Source organism: Sciurus carolinensis, chromosome 11 (genome assembly GCF_902686445.1).
Source record: "Sciurus carolinensis chromosome 11, mSciCar1.2, whole genome shotgun sequence".
Classification (NCBI taxonomy): Eukaryota; Metazoa; Chordata; class Mammalia; order Rodentia; family Sciuridae; genus Sciurus; species Sciurus carolinensis.
Genome location: NC_062223.1, coordinates 411,547 through 430,968, shown reverse-complemented (window position 1 = coordinate 430,968; position 19,422 = coordinate 411,547). Strand labels below are relative to the sequence as shown.

The window sequence follows — 19,422 nt, the reverse complement described above, 5'->3', positions numbered from 1 at the left end:
ATGGGCTTTGATCTTCATTCTGGCTGAGTTGCTCTGGTTCGACACATGAAGTGCCAGCCTTTAGGACGCATGTCCATGGACTTAACCAACGTACAGTCCTTTCCATCACGTGGTAGGCGTATATATGTCTGGTATTGCCAGAAATCCCAAACAGCCTTCGAGGCGTCTGTGTGGCGATGGCCCGCCTTCCAGCTTAGATGGACTGAGCTCTGGCAGGCTGTCCCTCGGGTCCCACCCACTGAAGACCCACTTCCCAGGGGTCTGTTAAAGGCACAGGCATATGGGGTTCCTGATCAACCTGTCCTGTCCAGGCTGACGCCAAGGAGGGTGCAGGGCGGTGTGTGGCATTTCCCCTGGTTCTCAGCCTTTACCTTCGAGGTGTCCAGTCAGAGGGACCACAGCTGTGCACCCCTGGGGTGGGTTCCTTTGTAGACTGATGGAGATATCTATAGAGAGAATGACAATCTCTTGAGACAGGCCCAGGGTGACCCTGAGGAGGATGGGAACATGAGAACTTGGAAGATTCCAGCATTCGGATCCTCAGGAGGGGTTGGGTCCACCCAGAACTGGGCCTTGTCTCCCATAAGCACAGTGGACAAAGTCTCAGGGTCCTAAACAATGACTCCTTCCTTCAGGCAGCCAGGAGGCGTCCCCACCTCTGACCCGAGGTGGCCCAAGCTAACAGCTCCTTTCCCAGTAAGGAATGGCAGGCCTGTGTCCTGCAGGGTGGAGAGTGTGCTGCAGTCCTCTCAGGGAGTCAGTGCCCGGCACAGGACTGTGATCTGTGGTCGCCTCAGCTGCACCTCACCACCTCACAACCTGCCTTCACTCCACTCTTACCTTTTTTTTGAGATAGAGTCATTTCTATAAGTCTCCCTCAGAACCGTGATTCTCCTGATGCCTCAGCCTCCTGATTGGTGGGTATCAGAGGTATGGGCCACTGCATCTGGCTTGGTGGGTATCAGAGGTATGGGCCACTGCATCTGGCTTGGTGGGTATCAGAGGTATGGGCCACTGCATCTGGCTGCATTTAGGGAGATTCATGTTATTTTTCTGCAAGTGATTTCTGGCTTAATACTGTTATGTCATATGATATACTTAATATTTCTATTCTGTTGTATCTGTCAAGGTTAGACTTACGACCTAGATGTGGTCTATCCTGGTGAATGCTGCAGGTACTAAATGAAGGTGTATTCCACTGTGCCGGGTGAAGGGCTGACAAATGCCACTTAGCAGCTAGGTGAGGTGGCACATACCTGTACTTCTAGTGACTCAGGAGGCCATGGCAAGAGGATTGAAAGTTAGAGACCCACCTGGGTAACTGAGCAAGATCCTGTCTTAAAATAAAAAATAAAAAAGGCCAGGTGTGGTGGCACATGCCTGTAATTTCAGTGGCTCAGGAGGCTGAGGCAGAAGGATCTTCAGTTCAAAGCCAGCCTCAGCAACTTAGCAAGGTCCTAAGCAACTCAGTGGAGACCCTATTGCAAATAAAATACAAAAAGGGTCTGGGGATGTGGCTCAGTGGTTAAGTGCCCCTGGGTTCAATCCCTGGTACCCAAAATAAAATAGAATAAAATAAAAGGGCTTGGGGGTGGCCCAGTGGTACAGCACCCCTGGGTTCAATCTCAGTAGTGCAATAACAACAAAACAAAAACCCTCAAATCTATGTGAGTTAAAATCTTGACTACAAATCACATTTTAAAAACCAGTAGAGAAGAATTTCCTAAAGAAGCCAATGAAAATGAGCAAAGAATATGAACAGGCACCTCAAAAAAATAATGAATGGTTAACACACATGTGAAAATAGACTGCTCACTAGTACTGGGCAGAATGCCAGCTCGCACCATCATGAGACACCACTCTGTATTCCTAAGATTGAGCCAAGAGCTGCTGCTATGGAGAATCTCATGACTGCCGTTGGGAGGGCAGATCCTCATGCCGCTAGGAAGTAACTGGATGAAATTGTTCATGCCAGGACCCAACAAGGTCTTTCCCTGGTGTCCAGGTAGAAAGAGAAATGTGCATCTGCAGAAGTGCTATTTGCAGTTAAGTATCAAAAAAAAATCAGATTCATGGAGAGCATAAATCAGTGTTGGCACATTCACACAATGGAGTCTCTATATCAGTTAAAATGAACAAGTAACATTCTATCCATATGGACAAATCTGGCTCCGAATTTTGTTGACCAGAAGAAGCAACCAGCAGAACACACACAGTTCACCACTTATAAATCGTTTGAGCCAGGCCTATGATCCCAGAGGCTGAAGCAGGAGGATCCCAAGTTCCAGTCAGTCCAGCAAATTAATGAGACCTGTCTCAAAAAATAAAAAGGTCAGTAGTAGAGGGGCCTTGGGTTCATTCCAGTATCAAAACAAAAACAAAACTCCAAAACAACAAAACACAAAAAGAGTGTGCACTGTGCAACTTGCCTGTCTTGTTTGGGAATGCACACATACATAGTAGGATCTGAAGGGAAATACAGCAGTGGGCACGATTAAGATAGGTCAGCGCCCACCTCCAGGAGAGGACTTGGGGGAGAGGGCCTGCCTGAGGGCTCTGGACATGCTTTTAAGGTAGTGGGTCAGTCATGGCGCCGTTTTTTTTTTTTTTTTTTTTTAATTGTATGTTCGAATATTCAATAATAAAGCTCATTGTTCATGTGCCAACACCTGAAAATCTCAGGAACGTGTACTGTGATTACGGCTGAATCTTACTTTCTTGTACTAGGATTTTCTGGAATTTCTTCTAGACTGTGTATCATTCTTCAATGGCAAGATGCTATAAAAGGAGTTTCAATGGGAGGGATGTTTTATCTGTGCTGGAGACGTGCAAGGAGGACCGCCCCTCCGCGCCCAGGGCAGCTCTGAAAGCATTCCTCCCGCTGCGCTCGGCTGCCCCGCGGGTCCAGGAGGACGTCCTCCTCGAGCGCGGCCCGTGTCCAGCAGAGGGCGCCGGCGAGGCCTGCTCCACTGCCCGCCGGCCCCGTGGGCTCAGGCTCTCTCATCACTGCAGAGGAGCCTGTTCAATTTCGCCTCTGAATTCTACCTTCATCTCTGCTCACGAATGCCTGTTTTCCCCCAATTATGAGAATAGATTCACTAAATTAAAATAATAATTTCCAACGTGTACACACTCGCCAGGAAAAGTCCACAGCTGTGCGATCCCCACAAGGCTGCCGTCTGGCTTTGAGCTCTGGAAACAACTGGTCTGAACACCATCAACACCATCGGAGGCCTTAGAATAAAAACAGGCATGTGAAATGTCTTGTTAATAGTTTGAGAAACACTGATTACCTGTATTTTGGACATATTTGGCTTAAATATACACCATTGAGATTAACTTGTTTCTTTTAAAAACATTTCATCGTACATTTTTCCTATTGGAGACTATTACACCACATCCGTGGCCCACACTGCATTTCTACTGGGGAGCCCTGGTCTGGAAAGAGTGTTAGTAACTGCAAAATGCCTGCGAGGTTTCCCCATAAGGTGCAGAATCACAGCTTGTTTGGATATTAGTTTTACTTATCTGTATTTTCAATTGTTCTATTATAAATTTGTAATACTTGTAAAAGAGAATAATGAAAATGTTAAAGGAAACCACTTCCAGCCTTCTTGAAAGTGGGCTATTCGACTGTCACTGGTCTGGGTTCTGCTGCACTGGGACAGGTGCAAGGAGGTTCAGGGGTAGGTACCATGTCACAGGGGAGTGGGGAACTAAAGCTCCAAACCCCAGGTCTTCTGTTCCCATGAAAGAAAATTTAAAGTCAGGAGAAGCCACGCAAGAGAACTTCACATAAGTGAAGGCAAAGTAAGGCTCAAGCAGAACGTACTCTTAGGGGGAGAGTGGGCCACCTCTGAGCAGAGGACAACAAAGGAAAGTGCCACCTCCATATTTATTGCTCTTTGGTATCTGCCAGAACTGGGTCGTCTTTGCCAATCAGACACTTATATGCTCCTTTGGGTGGGGAGTTTTTGACCTTATTTTCTCTGGAACTATCATGGCGGCCATACTATTCAGGAAGCTTCATCTACTAGTCCATCTTGCATTAATATGTGCGCTGGGGTCGATGACTGGGCACACTTCATCTTGGTGCACCTGCACTACTAAAGACATTTCTGAAATACATTGAGAAACCCATGGCTGCTGGATGTGGTGGTGCACACCTGTGATTCCAGAGATGCGGAAGGCTGAGGCAGGAAGATCACAATTTGAGGCCAGCCTCAGCAATTTAGTGAGGTCCCAGGGAACTTAGCGAGATCCTCTCAAAACAAAAAGGACTGGAACTGGCTCAGTAGTTAGGGGCCCCTTGGTTTAATCCCTGGTACCAAACCAGACCAAGCCAACCAACCAACCTATGGCCATTAAGTCCTAACTGTACAATGACCTCAGTAGACCCTGCCAGAAGTTAGCTCCACTGATCCTTTTTTCTTGACGTATTTCTTAATTGACTCCCTTTATTTTCACATGCTTCTTTTCAGCGTTAGTATATCTGTTATTCTACAAGTTATCTGATCACTCATTTGCCTTAGAGCTGATCTAAACAATCCCATGACTGCAACATTACTGAATCGCATTCCACTGCCCATTACTCACTCCACCTCACCATGGAAACTCCAGGGCCTCTCCTCACTTTCCTCTGGCTTGGCTGATGTCATAAAATAAAAGGAAACAAAACCCTGAGAGTGTGGCGAGTTTCTCCTAGCTCCGTAAGCAGCTGCAATGGAGGTGAACCTCCAGGGCTGCGGGCCGTTTCAGTCTGTCAAAGTTCCTTTCTCTCCTGGAGCATTTCAGGTCTCCTTGCCCAGCCCAGCAGGTCACTGGGAGCCGTAGCTCCACTCCCACCTGCAAAACCCCCAGCCTCTGCAATCAGCTACGTGCTTCGATTAACAGATGTTTTTAAAGACATAATGACAAAAGTAGGACTAGAGAAGGACTCCTACCTTCGGCAGCCTCTGGCCCACTCTGACTGGAGCCTCACCTCCTCCGGTGTCTCGTGAATACTTACGGGGGTTTCTGCCCTTAGCTCTAACTCTATTCCCTGTTCCTGAGAGCTCCCCATGGCAGATGCCTAATGATATGGTCTTGGAGATCAGGAACAGGTCCTTGTTCTTGGTGTGGAAGATTAAACACCTGAGAAACACCAAGGTACGCTAGCAAGCAAGTTTTATTTAAGAAAGTGATAGTGACAGGCTTATCTGAAGAGAAGGGTCCCAGAACTGGGTGTCCGCAGGAGGGGATGGGTCTTGCTCTTTTATAGACCCCAGGACCCCTTTTAGTCATTATTACCTTCTCTTTCTTCTCCGAGTCTGTGCCTGGGAGCAGGGAGGATAGAGTTAATTGTCAGGAGCACAATCGCAGAGGTTAACAACCCAGTGTCCTCTCTGTTGATGACCAGTTCCATCCTCTCTGGAATCCTCCGTCCCCATCAACTCATCACTTACATTGACTGCCTGACTTTTGCTTCTCCCTCAGTTTGCTGAGGAATGTGACATATCCTGTTCACTCAGGCCAGGTGGGGCTGCAGGAGGACTGCTTTTTGTCAAAGAAAGCACGTGGGGGTCAGCATAGTGGACTCGTTTTACAGAATCATTCTCGTAGTCTCATGTTCCTACTGTCCTCATCTATCTGTCTCCTTAGAACAAGGGGAAGTGATGCCAAAGCAAAACAACCCAAAGCTCCCTATTTCAGGGAACGTGAAGCTTGAGGGGCTGGAGCACGGGGGAGGGGGAGGCGGAAGAATTACAATCTCTCAGCGGTCTGAGGCTGGAGCAGGAAGACTGAGCATGCGTGACTCGGTCAGGACTCACCAGAGGGGCCAGAGTGGTCCCCTCTGGGGAAATGAAAAAACGCGAGGTGGAACTGCTTCCGGGTATTCCAAATCCCACATGGGTGAGCCGGGTCAGCTAAACTTAGAGAACACACTTGCAGGGAACCCCTTGTGGTCCCTGTAGCTTGGGGTCCTGTGGCTTTAGACGCACCCTCCAGTTGGACTTCTCAGCAGGTCCTTCCCGTCCCCAGGGGTGTCGCCAAAAGAAGACAGACAGCTTCTGGCCGCTATTTTACATGGCTTTTTCACCTTATGAGAATCGCAACAAACAAATCTGAGACTCTGCGACATAAAACCAGGGCTGAGTTTGCTTACTTTAGGTGCTGGGGCTTGAAGCCAGGGGTGCGCTCCTGCAGAGCGTCATCCCCAGTCCTAACTTTTCTGAGACAGGGTCTAGCTACATTGCTGAGGCCGGTCCTCCCCAGTCGCTGGAATTACAGGCATGGGTGCCGGGGAAACTAGGACGTTTCTGCAGCTTTCCGGAAAACACCTTATGTGGAGGGCGAGTCCAGCGATCCCGCCTGCGGCATGCGTCCTGAGTCCACAGTGAATGCGGAACACCGCCCGCCACGTCTCCCTCAGGTTCAGTCTCCCACCCGGGCCTCCTCCGCGCTTCCCTCGGTGCATGAGCGCAGCACCAGAACCCCACAGCGCGCCGCCGTCACGCGGAGCGCGGGTATCGCCATCCGACGAGAGGCCGGGAGGCCCAGAGGGTAGCTAGGCGGGCCTCAGGGCCTCGCCCCCAAAGCGAGACCCCGCCCCGCGCCGTGGCCCGCCCCCGGAAAGCTTGGTCCCACTTTCACAGCGAGACCGACCGCAGACCTAAGCTGCTCAGCTCCGCCTCCTCGCCGTGGTCCCGCCCCCGGGGCTTGGCTCCACCCCTACAGCGAGGCCAGTCGCAGGCCTAAGCTGCTCAGCCCCGCCCCCGGAAGCCTAGCCCCGCCCCCGGAAGCCTGGCCCCGCCCCCGGAGGCTCGGCTCCGCCCCGTCAGCGAGGCTGCGGCTGCTGCCTCTGGAGACTTCGCCCCGATCGGCCGTCCAGCCCTTTCCAGCCAAAATCGGCAGTGTCGCTTCCAGCCCGTAGCAGCCCGCCGGTCGTCTCGAGGTCAGTCCCCACGCGCTACGTCACCTCATGGCCAGTTCGAGGCCCGGCTGGCTCGGGCAGCCCTTACCCGCGCCGGCCTCAGGCGGGCGTCCTGTGGATGCGTGCCGGGCGCCACTGCGGCCCTAGCGACCGGGCAAGACACGCACTCCCGGGGCGAGACACGCACTCCCCGGGCGGGGCCGGGTGGGGAGGCGGGGCCGGGCGAGGCAGTGTCAGGCGGATATCGGCGCGCCCCGAGGACGTCATCGCGCCGGGTGCGCCTCGCGGGACACGCTGGGGGTCACGGGCGGGGCTGGCAAGCGCGCATGCGTAGTCCGCCTCTTCGCGGCCAGGGACCCTGGTGACGGTTGGCGTCCAGCAAGCTACGCAAGCAGGGTTGGCTCAGCCTGGCTTTCTTCCTTAAATTAAGCAACCCTTGGTTTTATACCCCATAAGAATCGGCATTTCCGGTTTCTCGGCTCTCGGAGAATTGCAGGAATGTGACAGGGCTTGGGGTGGCGCCGCCTCGCACGGTGGGGAGGCCCCTCCGGGACCTGGCGGGCAGTTCGGGGGGGTGAGGAGAGGCAGGTGAATGAGACCTCACCTCGTGGCGCCGCGGGGCAGTGATGTTGCCTAAAGTTGTTGTGGCTCCAGGCACTTTGCACCAGCCAGGGTGTCCGCATACGTACCGGGACAGCTGGAAGGTTTCTGCAGCATTTCAGGAGGACCTTAGAACTGTGCAGGCCCCTTTCTAGAGTAGTAGAAAGCTTGAAAATCAGAAAATAGCCTGTCCACCTGTAGAATTTGGTTGAATCAATTGAATGCAAGCAGACTAATTGCACATAATGTGACCATTGTAAGTAGCATTGTATACACTTTAGTTTTTGGTGCTGTGGATTTAACCCAGGAGAGCTTACATCTGAGCTGCATCCCCAACCCTTTTCATTTTTTATTTTGCTACAGGCTGGCCTCAAACTTGTAGTCCTGCCTCAGCCACCCAAGTTGCTGGGATTATAGACCTGTGCCACCATGCTGAGCAATATATACACTTTTTTTTTTTTTTTTTTTGTACCTAGGATTAAGCCCAGGGGTTCTTACCCACTGAGCCACACTCAATCCTTTTTTTGTATTTTATGTAGAGACAGGTTCTTGCTGAGTTGCTGAGGCTGGCTTTGAATTGACCATTCTCCTGCCTCAGCTTCCCAGCCCCTGGGATTACAGGCCTGCTGCCACCACATTTAAATAGATTATTGTAGCAGTTGCAACAAGTGTTAGTTTTCTAGCTGCTATAATAAAGTTGCCATACATTTGTTATTTTATAGTTCTGGAGATCCGAAGTTCAAAATGTCCTAGGGGCTTAAAATCGAGGTGTGTGTGTGGGAGGGCAGTTCTGATTCCTTGTGTAAGCTTCAAATAAGAATCAGTTTGTTGACTTTAATCAATGTCTTAAGCATCTGCCTTCCTTCATTTTCGAAGCTCCAGTTTATAGTGCCCTTATGATCACTCTGGACCCACCCAGATAAACTAGGGCAATCTCCCCCTCTCAACATCAACCTTAAAATTGGTGCACCCCTCTCATCCCAGCATCTGTAGATGCTGCTGCAGAAGGATCACAAGTTCAAGGCCAGCGTGGTCAATTTAGCAAGAGCCTCTCTCAGAACAAGAAATAAAAAGGACTTCATGTGCTAAGTGGTTCAATTCCCATTCCTCTCCCCCACACACAAAAAATAGTTGGTTGAACACAGTACACCTAGAGGCCCCTCTGCATCCTTCGCTCACCCTTTTTTCCTCTGTTCTCACCCGCAGGCTGCAGTCGCCTCTGCTGGAAACAAGCTGTTCCTTGTTTTCCTGCATCAAGGGGGAGAGGTGCTCTCTGTCCCACTGCTTGCCCTGAGTGCATGGCAGGGTGCTGGATATACCCTGTACCTTTTCTCTGGGGGGATCCTGGAGGGGTTGTCTGTGTCTCTCTCTGCCCAGCTTCCTGGTTTGCCTGGAACCCAGTTGGTGATCTTTGTCTGTGGATACCCAGAACACTATGACTACAAGCAGTAACCTAGCCAAAAAATTTTTCCCCAAATTGAGTAACTTTTCACCTTATAACCTAAAAGAACTGGCCCCATAGTCTTCTGGTTAGTTCTTAGCTCCTGATTCCTGGGGCTCCGTGCTGCCCTAGAAACCATGAAGTCAGGTCAGGTCTGCCTTGAGCAGGGGGCTCATTGACTGGGAAACAGAACTCCAGTCCCCTCTTCTCCATCAGCTCCCTTGCCAGCTCCCTCCTGCTTTCAGATCTGCCTGTCCTAGGACCTGGGCTGGCCTTCTGGGGTTCCTCCCTGACCTTGCTATACCAGCATGTCTTATTAAACTTGAGGACTGAGAGACCTAGAACAGTGCCTGCCACACAGTAGGTGTTCAGTGAAGGGTTGGATGGATAAATTTCTCTGCTTTCTAAAGTGTGCAGCCATCTGTGCAGGAGAGTGGGCCATCCGAGCTGACCTGCTTTCCTAGCAGTAACGTAAAAGCTGTCCGTGCCTGCCTGAGTTTTTTCAAACATCACACTTGTTTGCGTGTTTGAAAAACTGGATGTGGTGTTACATGTCTGTGATCCCAGCAACTCACGAGGCCGAGATCCTCAGCAATTTAGCAAGACCCTCTCTCAAAATAACTAAAAAGGGATGGGAATGTACGTTTGTGGTAAAGGGCACTTGGGATCCATCCCCAGTACCCCCCAAAAGCAAAAACCAAGCCAGTGTACCCCTGTGGAGCTTCCCAGGCCAGTCAAAGTTGTTGTAACTGGTGAGAGTTAACTATTTTTCTCTGAGAGTCATTTAGATTGTCTGGGTTTGACTCCAATCCCCGCCCTTCCCCATGCTGAGGATGGAACCCAGGGTCTTTGAATGCTAGTGCTCTACCATTAAGCCCCACCCTTAGCATCAGTTCCTAAAAAATAGGTGTGTGTTTGGTACTAGGGATTGAATCCAGGGGCACTTTCCCGCTGTTTTATGTCCCAGGCCTTTTTATTTGTGGTTTTGAGACAAGTCTTGCCAGATTGCTCAGGACCTCACTGAATTTCTGAGGTTTGCCTTAAACTTGCAATCCTCCTGCCTCAGCTTCTGCAGTTGCTGAGATTTGCCACTGTGCCTGGCTTAAAACAGTTTGAGCATGGTTCTAAATCCAGACAGAAATGGAGGGTGTGTGTTGCTTCACATGCTTCCAAATTGTTTTCCAAAAAGCTGCCTCAAGGTGACTTCCCTCCACCAGAGCAAATGCTTGTCAATCATCTCCAACTTGCGGTCTAGCAAAAGGGCTGTGCAGGTCTTTCCTTACTGTGTTCTGGAAAGTACCTGGAGTCCTGCCACCTGTGCAGGGCTGAGGTCTGCAGCAGGCTGCTGTTCCAGCTGCCTTGGGCAGAAGAAGCTGTGGCTTGGGCCTCCTTTGGTGGCAGTGCCAGGTGAGCGTGGGTCTAGGACTGCTATCTGCCACCCAGGGCCAGCCCTGCAAGTTTTTTTCAGTCCCCTCCCAGGCTTTTAATAGTTGACAGAGCCTTCAGACCAGCAGGTTGGATTCCAGAAGGTGCTTGGGCAGTGGGAGGGCCTGCCCGAGGACCTCCAGCCCCAGGTATGTCCTGGCTCGGCCAGTTCCGAGCCTTCTCCATGACTTGTGACCTCCCTGGGTGCCTAGGTTTGTGCTCCACGTGGCTGGCGGTGGTCTCCCTATCCACGGAGCCAAGATCTGAAACCTGCTCCTGGTGGGGTTCAGACCCCCACCCTTAAGGTCTCCTGGGACCTCTTTTCACCTTTCAGAGGCCTGACAGGCCCCTTTTTAAGACCCCTAATTGACCAGACAGGGCTACAGGGAGCAGATGGCTGGCAGGATCCTCATTCCCAGCCAAGAACGGGGTTTGAAATGGACTTCTAAGGAGGGCTTGAGCCTCCTGGAATCCTAGAGAAGGTTGGTGACATGTATCTTGGGACCTGTTACAGGTTTTCAAAGGGTCAGTGACCTGTGGAGGTTAAGGAGCATCCTCCTGTCCCCAAGGCCCAGCCAAGCAGATACAGTGGAGCCTTCCCTGGAGGTGGGATCTCAGTTCTCCACTGTCCTTAACATCAATTTGTGGCAGGAGAGCTGGCAACTGTGAGCCCAGCCCCCTTGTTCTGTTCCAGGAGGAAGATACCATGGGGTCCCCTCATTTGAGGTGCAGAGGAGTATACAGCTGTCACCCTGCATAGGGAGAGTACATGGCTGGGGCTGGAGGTCCTCAGGCAGCCCCTCCCACCCCATGACTCAGGCCTTGACTGGCGGGTTTGGGTGACATACCCTGGGCTCCTTAGGAGGCACAGGCAGGGCTGGTTTTGCTCACAGGCTCTGAGGCAGGGTTCAGTCAGGCTTCCTCCCTGTGATAGCTGTGTGACCGAGGTATTCCCGTGCCCTAACCTCAGTTTCCCCTGTTCAAGCCTGTGTGTCCATAAGGGCACCCCCCCGCCATGGTGCCTCCTCCTTGCTCTGGCCTGATCTGGCCCTAGGGAGGGCTGAAGACAGGGCCAGCTGTGCCAGACCCTGGGCAGCAGATGGGAGGCCGGGAGGCTTCCACCAGGAACCTCACACCGGGCGCATCATCCGGTGTCACAGTCTTCGGGAAGGGTGCTGGGCTCTGCTGCTTCAGAGAGAGCCTCTGAATAGAGCCAGTTCTCTGCCCCACCCTTCCCCTCGCTGAAAGCACAGCATGAGTCACTTCTTCTGGGAGCCCTCTGGGTGTCCCTGCTGCTCCAGCTGGGCCTGCTTGGCAGATGTTTAGGGGACGTGTGGGATAGGGGCGACTGGTCCACTAGGTGACGTCCCTCTTCCCCCTTTCCCCTAGGCCTCAGGAGTACCCTTCAGTCGGTGACAGCCTTGTTTATTCAGGCCGGGTTTCAGGGTCTGTGACCTGCCTCTGTCCCAGTCTGGCTGACAACCTCACTTCTCCCTGGGCAGGGCCTGGGAGGGGCAGAGGAAGTGCCTTGGCCTGTTCTGGAGTCTCCAGCCCCAGGAGGGGGTCATGGGAGCTGTTGTCCTAGGACTGCCCATGGAGGCTTCACCACCCTGAGTACAGGCCCCACCCACTGCTGTGTGCAGGCAGCTTCCTTCCTGGATTCTGGCACCCTGCTGGTCTCTGGCACTGTGGCACTGCCTGCTAACCCTGCCTGTTCTGAGAGGTCAGGAAGCCAGCTGAGCCCCCTGCTGGGGTTCCAGAATCTCCCTCTCCCACCATCTTGCTCAGGTAAATAAGAGGCAGGGGCTCCCAGCCCATACTTGCTATCCTGCCTCTCTTGCACAGGAGGTGCCCGCTGTGGCGGTGGGCTGGGAAGTGAGACTGGGACTGGTGTCCCACAGCCACGTCCCCAAGCTCTGCTGCCTGTGGGGCCTTTGCCAGTGGACACACTCCTGGAGACGGAGCAGGTAGAAATTTTGAGGGAAGAAGGCAGAGAAAGCACTTGCCAGAGAGAGGCTGGGGCCCTTCCGGAAACGTCTGCCTTTCAGGTTCTGTGTGGCCTCTTCCTGTGAGCAGAACCTCTGGTCTACCAGCCTTGAGAATTTGCGAAGGGTTCTCTCTCCTCTGTCTTCTGTCCAGACAACACTGCGGCCCACCATGAGTCTTGACATCCACTGTGAGCAGCTGAGTGACGCCAGGTGGACGGAGCTCCTCCCCCTGATCCAGCAGTACCAAGTGGTCAGGTACGGCTTCTGTGATGGTGATGCACACGGCTTGCTGTGCTTGGGAGGCTGTCATTCGTGGCTGCGAAGGTGCTGGACGGTTCTACGTGGTGTGAGATGCTGTGCTGTGGGCTTTCCATCCACTGGGGTTGCAGCTCAGTGGTGCAGCATTTATCTACATGTGGCTTCTAGCCTGGCACCACACAAAAAAGGAAGAAGTCCCTACATGAGCCCTTGCAGGCTTAGGCGGGTGGCAGGTTTGGTGTGGAAGTTGAGGGTAGTGGCTGATGCACAGGCAGCCCGGCCCTGGTCTCTAGGCTCCTCCTTCCTCAGGATGGGGCAGAGGGAGACTGTTGGGTTGGTGGCTGGCTGCCCCTGCCTGCCCCTGCCACGCTCTGTCCTCCAGGCTTCCACTCACCCAGGTGCCTCAGGCTCACAGGTGCCTGCTGGGTCCTTGTCCTGTCCCTTTGTAGCTGCTATCTGAGATGGTTTTGAATGGCCCTCTTACTGCTTCCCCTGATGACCCTGTCTCGTGGAGACTCTCATGCTGCCCTGCCTGGCCCACCACAGACGATCCCAGGCGCCAGCTTTGCTCCTGCATGCTTTTCCTTTCTGGTTGCCCAGGACCCGGCTGGCCTTTGTCTCCTGAGGCCCTCCCTTGAAGCCCCTCTGTCCCCTTGTGCTAGCAACCTGACGGTGAGCCCCAGAGTCCTGCAGGCACCTTCTGGCTTGTCTGTGGGCTTCTCGTGGTGTTCACATATTTTTGGCAAGACACAGAAGCTGTGGGTCCTGCTGCATGTTGTCCTCGGTGTGCGGTGTACTATGTGGCCACTTGTTCCTGGCTGCTGTCCTCTGGTTGCCTGGAGCAGAGGTGTACCCGGACCTGCTTCTCTTGGGTCCTCAGGTGGCCCTGTTGGGTTGCTATAGCCCTTCACATCTGCCATCTGTTGTTCTCAGGGTGGACTTGGCACTGTCCCCAGTTGGCCACGCTGTCCCTCTGGCCTCTCACGTTAGCTCTGCACAGGTTGGATATTTTCCGAAGGTCTTGCCAAGCTGCTGAGGCTGGTCTCCAATTTGCATCTGCCAGCTTGGCCTTCTGAGTGGCCTGATGACCAGTGTGTGCCACCATGCCAGGGTGTTTCATGTTCAAACATCCTGGTCGTGACTCACTTGGTGTGAGATGGTCTTTGGGCCTGAGGCTGGCTCTGCCCCTATCGTGACCCAGGGGTCCCACCTGCAGGTTGGATGACTGCGGCCTCACTGAGGTGCGGTGCCAGGACATCAGCTCTGCGCTCCAGGTCAACCGTGCCCTGACAGAGCTCAGCCTGCGCACCAATGAGCTGGGTGATGCTGGGGTGCACCTGGTGCTTCAAGGCCTGCAGAGCCCTACCTGCAAGATCCAGAAGCTGAGGTGAGGCCAGGGCTCAGCCTAGCCTGCTCAGGGTGGAACTGGGGTGGCATGCAGGTACTGGGGCTCCCAGGCAGCAGCAGCAAGCACTCGCAGCTCTAGCCAGAGGCACACGAGAGGTGGCCGCCTGGTCCCGGGACAGGTCGCCCTGGGCTCATCCTGAGTGAGGTCCTGAGTGCAGTCTGGCACACCTGCATCAAAGCCCCCACAGGGTGGTGGCCCAGGGCTCATGGGCTCTGATGGTGGTGTGTCCAGCCTCCAGAACTGCTGTCTGACGGAGGCTGGCTGCGGGGTCCTGCCTGGGGTGCTGCGCTCAGTGCCCACCCTGCGCGAACTGCATCTCAGCGACAACCCTCTGGGGGATGCAGGCCTGCGGCTGCTCTGCGAAGGACTCCTGGACCCCCAGTGCCGCCTCGAGACGCTGCAGTGAGTGTGTGCCCTGCCAGGTCCCTGCACTCCCAGCCAGGCCTGTCCCCTGCCCCCCGCAGCCACCTGCATGGTGGCCTCAGGAGGCTTCAGGGCAGGACTGGAATTCCAGGGGCTCACAGTGCCCCTCCTCTGGGATGTCGGGGCTCTTCTCTGCAAGGGCTGGCAGATTCCTGCCTGCTAAATCTGGGGGGAATCTCCCAGTGTGACCGTGGCCAAGCACATGACCCTGTTGTTGGGGATGGCTGCTGCCTGAGTCTGAGCCTCTGAGCTTGCAGTGGGGCTCTTGGTCATGAGGATTTTTCTGAAGGAGTGCAGTGTGTGCACAGGTTGGAGGCCCTTGGCACCCACTGTCCCCGAACAGTAGCTAGGGACAAGTCCTCAGCACCCCAGCCCGATGCCAAGGTGGAGGGCTAAGCAAGGGACAGGAGACAAGACACCAGCACCCTTGTGCCTCCCCCACACGTCGCCCTTGGTTGTCTGTGGCCCTGTGGAGGGGGGACTGAGCCCTGCCTGTACCCAGGCTGGAGTACTGCAACCTGACGGCTGCCAGCTGCGAGCCCCTGGCCATGGTGCTCAGGGCCAAGCCTGACTTCAAGGAACTAGCGGTGAGCAACAATGACCTGCAGGAGGCTGGCGTCCAGACGCTGTGCCAGGGCCTGAAGGACTCTGCCTGCCAGCTGGAGACGCTCAAGTACGCAAGGCACTGGGCAGGGGCCAGGCTGATGGGGCAGGACTCCAGGGCTCCCCTCAGGCACATCCCCTGTCTCCAGGTTGGAGAACTGCGGCGTCACAGCGGCCAACTGCAAGGATCTCTGTGCCCTTGTGACCTCCAAGGCCTCACTGCAGGAGCTGGACCTGGGCTGCAACAAGCTGGGTGACGGGGGCATCGCAGATCTGTGCCCAGCGCTGCTGCGTGCCAGCAGCAGGCTTCGGACCCTGTGGTGAGCGGGCTGCCCCAGGCTCCTGAGGGGTGGTCTGGGTGCTCACTGGGGCCCCAAGCCATGTGGTGGTGGGTGAGGAACGTCCTCCACGGCATGGCTGCCCCCGCAGGCTCTGGGAGTGTGACATCACCGCAGAGGGCTGCAGGGACCTCTGCCGCGTCCTCAAGGCCAAGCAGAGCCTCAAGGAGCTCAGCCTGGCCGAGAACCGGCTGGGGGACGAGGGTGCCCGGCTGCTGTGCGAGAGCCTGCTGGAGCCTGGCTGCCAGTTGGAGTCGCTGTGGTGAGTGCCCGCCCGTGCAGGACACAGGACCGGAGGACCAGGGGCTCCTGAGCAGGCATGGGGAGAGGCCTGCAGCCCCATGGAGCAGGGCTGGCTGGGCCGGGGTGGGTGCACAGTGGGAGCACCAGGCAAGAGGGTGGGGGTGAGCCTCCCAGGACATGGGTGGTGGTTTGGGGACATTTCTACTGGAGTGCACATGGGTGGGACTTCCAGGGGGCTGGATGATAGTTTGTTTTTTTTTTTTAGGGGTGCTGGGGATCGAACCCAGGGCCTTGTGCTTACAAGGCAAGCACTCTAGTGACTGAGCTATCTCCCTAGCCCCGGGACTTCCAGGGGAAGGGGCCCTGGGCCAACCCAGGCCAGCCAGGCCCTGTCCCCCTCCATCTCCACAGGGTCAAGACCTGCAACCTCACGGCTGCCTGCTGCCCCTACTTCTGCTCAGTGCTGGCCCAAAACAAGTTTCTCCTGGAGCTGCAGATCAGCAGCAACCAGCTGGGCGACGCGGGTGTGCAGGAGCTCTGCCAGGGCCTGAGCCAGCCGGGCTCCGTGCTGCGGGTGCTCTGGTGAGTGTGTGCGTGTGCAGGGGCAGTGGGCACAGCTCCCTGCTGGCTTCTCTCATTCTGACCCTGACCCATCAGAGTCAGTGAAGCCCGTGGCGAGGCTCTGGCCACTCAGCTGGGATCAGGGGTCCAGGCCACTCTCTGGCTTCCAGGGGGTGCTGCTTGCTTCCACTTCCTGCAGATCTGCCTTTTCTTCATGGCAGCTCCTAGAGATCAGGGTGCTGGAGTGGACTGTCGGTGCCTGTGGGTCTGGTCCTGAGGGGCACTGTGTGTCTGCGACCTCTCCTCTCCATTCCTCCCTCTGGAGTGTCTGGCAGTCATCCCTTTGTCTCAGAGGCCGATGTTCCCATATCCTATTCTCACCATTTTCTTTTAGGTTTCTTATTTTTGGAGTTTTTTCTTTTTCCAGCTGGGGAGTCAAACCTAGTGCTTTACCACTAAGCTACACCCTTTGTATTGTATATTTTTGGGGTGGGGTACCAGGGATTGAACTCAGGGGTACTTGACCACTGAGCCACATCCCCAGCCTTATTTTGAATTTTATTTGGAGACAGGTCTCACTGAGTTGTTTAGCCCTCACTTTTGCTGAGGCTGGCTTTGAACTCATGATCCTCCTGCCTCAGTCTCCCGAGCCACTGGGATTACAGGCGTGTCCACCACGCCTGGCTGTATTATATTTTTAAGACAGGGCCTTGCTAAGTCATTGAGTCTGGTCTTGGACATGCCATCTTTCTGCCTCAGCCTCCAGAGTGGCTGGGATTGTGGGCATGTGCCATTGCACGTGGCTCTACTAAGACTTTGTTTTCTGCTCTTAGGTCTCTGTTCGTTGCTGATTTTCTGTTTGTGCTTCCTGTGGGCAGCTCTCCTTGGGTGCTGGTCATCCTGAACCAGTTACCAGCTGGAGGGTGGGTTGGGCAGCCTGGGCAGCAGCCCGGCAGTCTCCTGCCCAGGAGAGCCAGGTGGGAGAGGAGCTCAGGTCTTGTGCTGGGAGACGTGGACCTGCCTCATCCGTTGGCGGCAGGGTGGGGCGCTGCCGCTTTCCCACCCACCGCCTGGGGAGCAGGCCTAGCTGGTCCTTCGGTCTGACGGATCTGCTGGGTAGGACTGTGCCTTCACCTGCCTGCCCCAGGCGCCTGAGGTGGTGCTGGGCCTAGCCCACTGTGCCTCCTTTCTTGGCCCAGAAGCTTCTGTCCATCCCTTGCTGTGTCCTTGGCTCTCCTGTGCAGCCGCTGGCCTGGCGCTGAGGGCGTGAGGTCGGCACACCTGTGGTGGACTGCTTCTCCGGGTGCCTTCCTCTTGGTGTGCTGCCCTGCCCCTCCAGCTTGCTGGTCCCCTGCCTCTGCCAGCAGGAAGCTGAGGGAAGCTGTGCGCATCTCCTGGTTCTTGGTGGGGCACCCGCCAGGGACCAGCCTGTCTGGGCCGCGAGGCTGGTCGGGGTGTTGCGCACGCTCTCTCAGCTCCTGGCACGCCTGACCTGAACTCCGCCCGTGCCCTGCTCAGGCTCGGCGAGTGCAACCTGAGTGACAGTGGCTGTGGCGCCCTCGCCACGGCCCTGCTGGCCAACCGCAGCCTGCGGGAGCTGGACCTGAGCAACAATGGCGTGGGGGACCCGGGCCTCCAGCGGCTGGTGGAGAGTCTCCGGCAGCCTGGCTGTGTCCTGGAGCAGCTGGTGTAAGTGGCCAAGGCCAGGGCCGCCTGGCGGGGGGCAGAGTTGGTGGGTGCCCTGGTCCATGCCTCCATCCTGCCCATGTGCAGCCTCTACGACATCTACTGGACCGAGGAGATGGAGGACCAGCTGAGGACCCTGGAGGAGCACAAGCCGTCCCTGAGGGTCATCTCCTGAGGCCCCTGCTTGCAGTTTGAGAACTGCTCTCCCTGGACACGGCACCCCCAGTCCCTCCCGGGTGTCCGGGCTCCAACGGGAAAGAAACGCCCTAACCAACTTGAGCGAGAAGCTCGAGACGCTGCGTAGTTATTAAAGCACTTTGTTGGCAGGAGGGTCTTTGTCCTTCTTTGTGTCTGCTGGGCAGCCCACCTCTGAGAATGCCCCGTTCACCTTGGTGCCCTGTCCAGGGCTCAGGCTGCCAGAGTCGGGCCTGCGTGTCTGACTCACCTCTGCCGTGTTCATCGACAAGAAGCCCAAGTCCTGCCCGCACCGAGGGGCTCCAGCATGAGCCCTGCCCCGGCAGTGCCCAGTGTGACCCGGGAGGGCTGGGTGTGCTCGGCGGCAGAACAGGTGCCTGCCTAGGGTCAGCTCAGGGTCAGTCCTAGTACTGCAGAAGAGGAGAGAAAATAAGTCCAAGAGACCAAAGCCCCCGAAGTCACAGGCAGAGTGGCACAGGCCTCGAGGCTGCCTCCGCAACGTGGAGACCGTCTCGACGTGACGGCCTGGGGTGGGGCTCAGTGGCAGAGCAGCCCTGGCACCAGTGGCTAGAACGTCCCATCCTTCTAGCTGGTGAACTCCCAGGCTTCCGAGGCGTCAGTGCCGCGTTGTCTGAAGAGGCTGGTCAGACACAGGCACGTGCAGGGAGGGTGGTGGCACCAGCCCGTCGCTCTGCCGGGTCTGCGGCCGCGGGTGCTTCGGCGCCAGGCCAGTGTCCATCGGGTCGTGTGGCTTCACAAGAGCAGCACCCCACAGGAACAGGCGTGGCTGTCTCCACGGAGCCCGACGGGCAAGGCCGCCCCCCGGAGGGGGGCTTCACGTGCCTGACGCCCATGGCCACCCTGTGATGCACTTTTTCAATGTGCTGGTTTCTTTAGTTTTCCCCGCTATTTTAAACCCTCAGCATGGTCCACAACTTGGTGTGGTGGTTCACCCTCACGTCACTTCGACATACAGGCACAAGCAGTGCACCTGGTTAGGGGTTTCTGCACTTCCCCAGTTCAACTCCATGAAAATGCATTTCCACAATGTAACTTCGTAAGCATTGTGTTGCCACAATAAAAGTGAAGACATGTCCTTTCTGTACATCTGCATTTGTGAAAGATCAACTTCTAGGCTCTTTGGGCGACTGCATGTACAGTGGATTTCCACTATGGTTTGCGAATTATCAGGTCAACAGGAGGCTAAAGCAGGAGGATGGCAAATTTGAGGCCAAGCCTCAGCAATTTAGCAAGAACCTGCATCTAATTTTCGAAACATGAAATTTTCAAAAGCTGCAGTGTACCTCAGTGGTAGAGCATTCACATGTGTGCAAGACCCT

General features: G+C 55.2%; 1 protein-coding gene across 5 annotated transcripts; it reads left to right on the top strand.

The window, feature by feature from the left end:
- Positions 1-6,776: 6,776 nt before the first annotated feature.
- On the top strand, positions 6,777-18,216 carry Rnh1 (ribonuclease/angiogenin inhibitor 1). Of its 5 annotated transcripts, XM_047518144.1 has the most exons (11): positions 10,103-10,361; positions 10,461-10,528; positions 12,519-12,622; positions 13,842-14,012; positions 14,265-14,435; positions 14,959-15,129; positions 15,209-15,379; positions 15,489-15,659; positions 16,052-16,222; positions 17,720-17,890; positions 17,975-18,216. In XM_047518144.1, exons 1-11 carry the CDS (start codon positions 10,118-10,120, stop codon positions 18,060-18,062), a joined length of 1,701 nt encoding a protein of 566 aa, XP_047374100.1. In that variant the 5' UTR covers positions 10,103-10,117; the 3' UTR covers positions 18,063-18,216. The 5 variants fall into 5 exon arrangements, with proteins under 5 accessions (XP_047374102.1, XP_047374100.1, XP_047374105.1 ...); XM_047518146.1 differs by lacking the exons at positions 10,103-10,361; positions 10,461-10,528 and adding an exon at positions 6,777-6,934; XM_047518148.1 differs by lacking the exon at positions 10,461-10,528 and having other exon boundaries at positions 10,341-10,361.
- Positions 18,217-19,422: the final 1,206 nt, after the last annotated feature.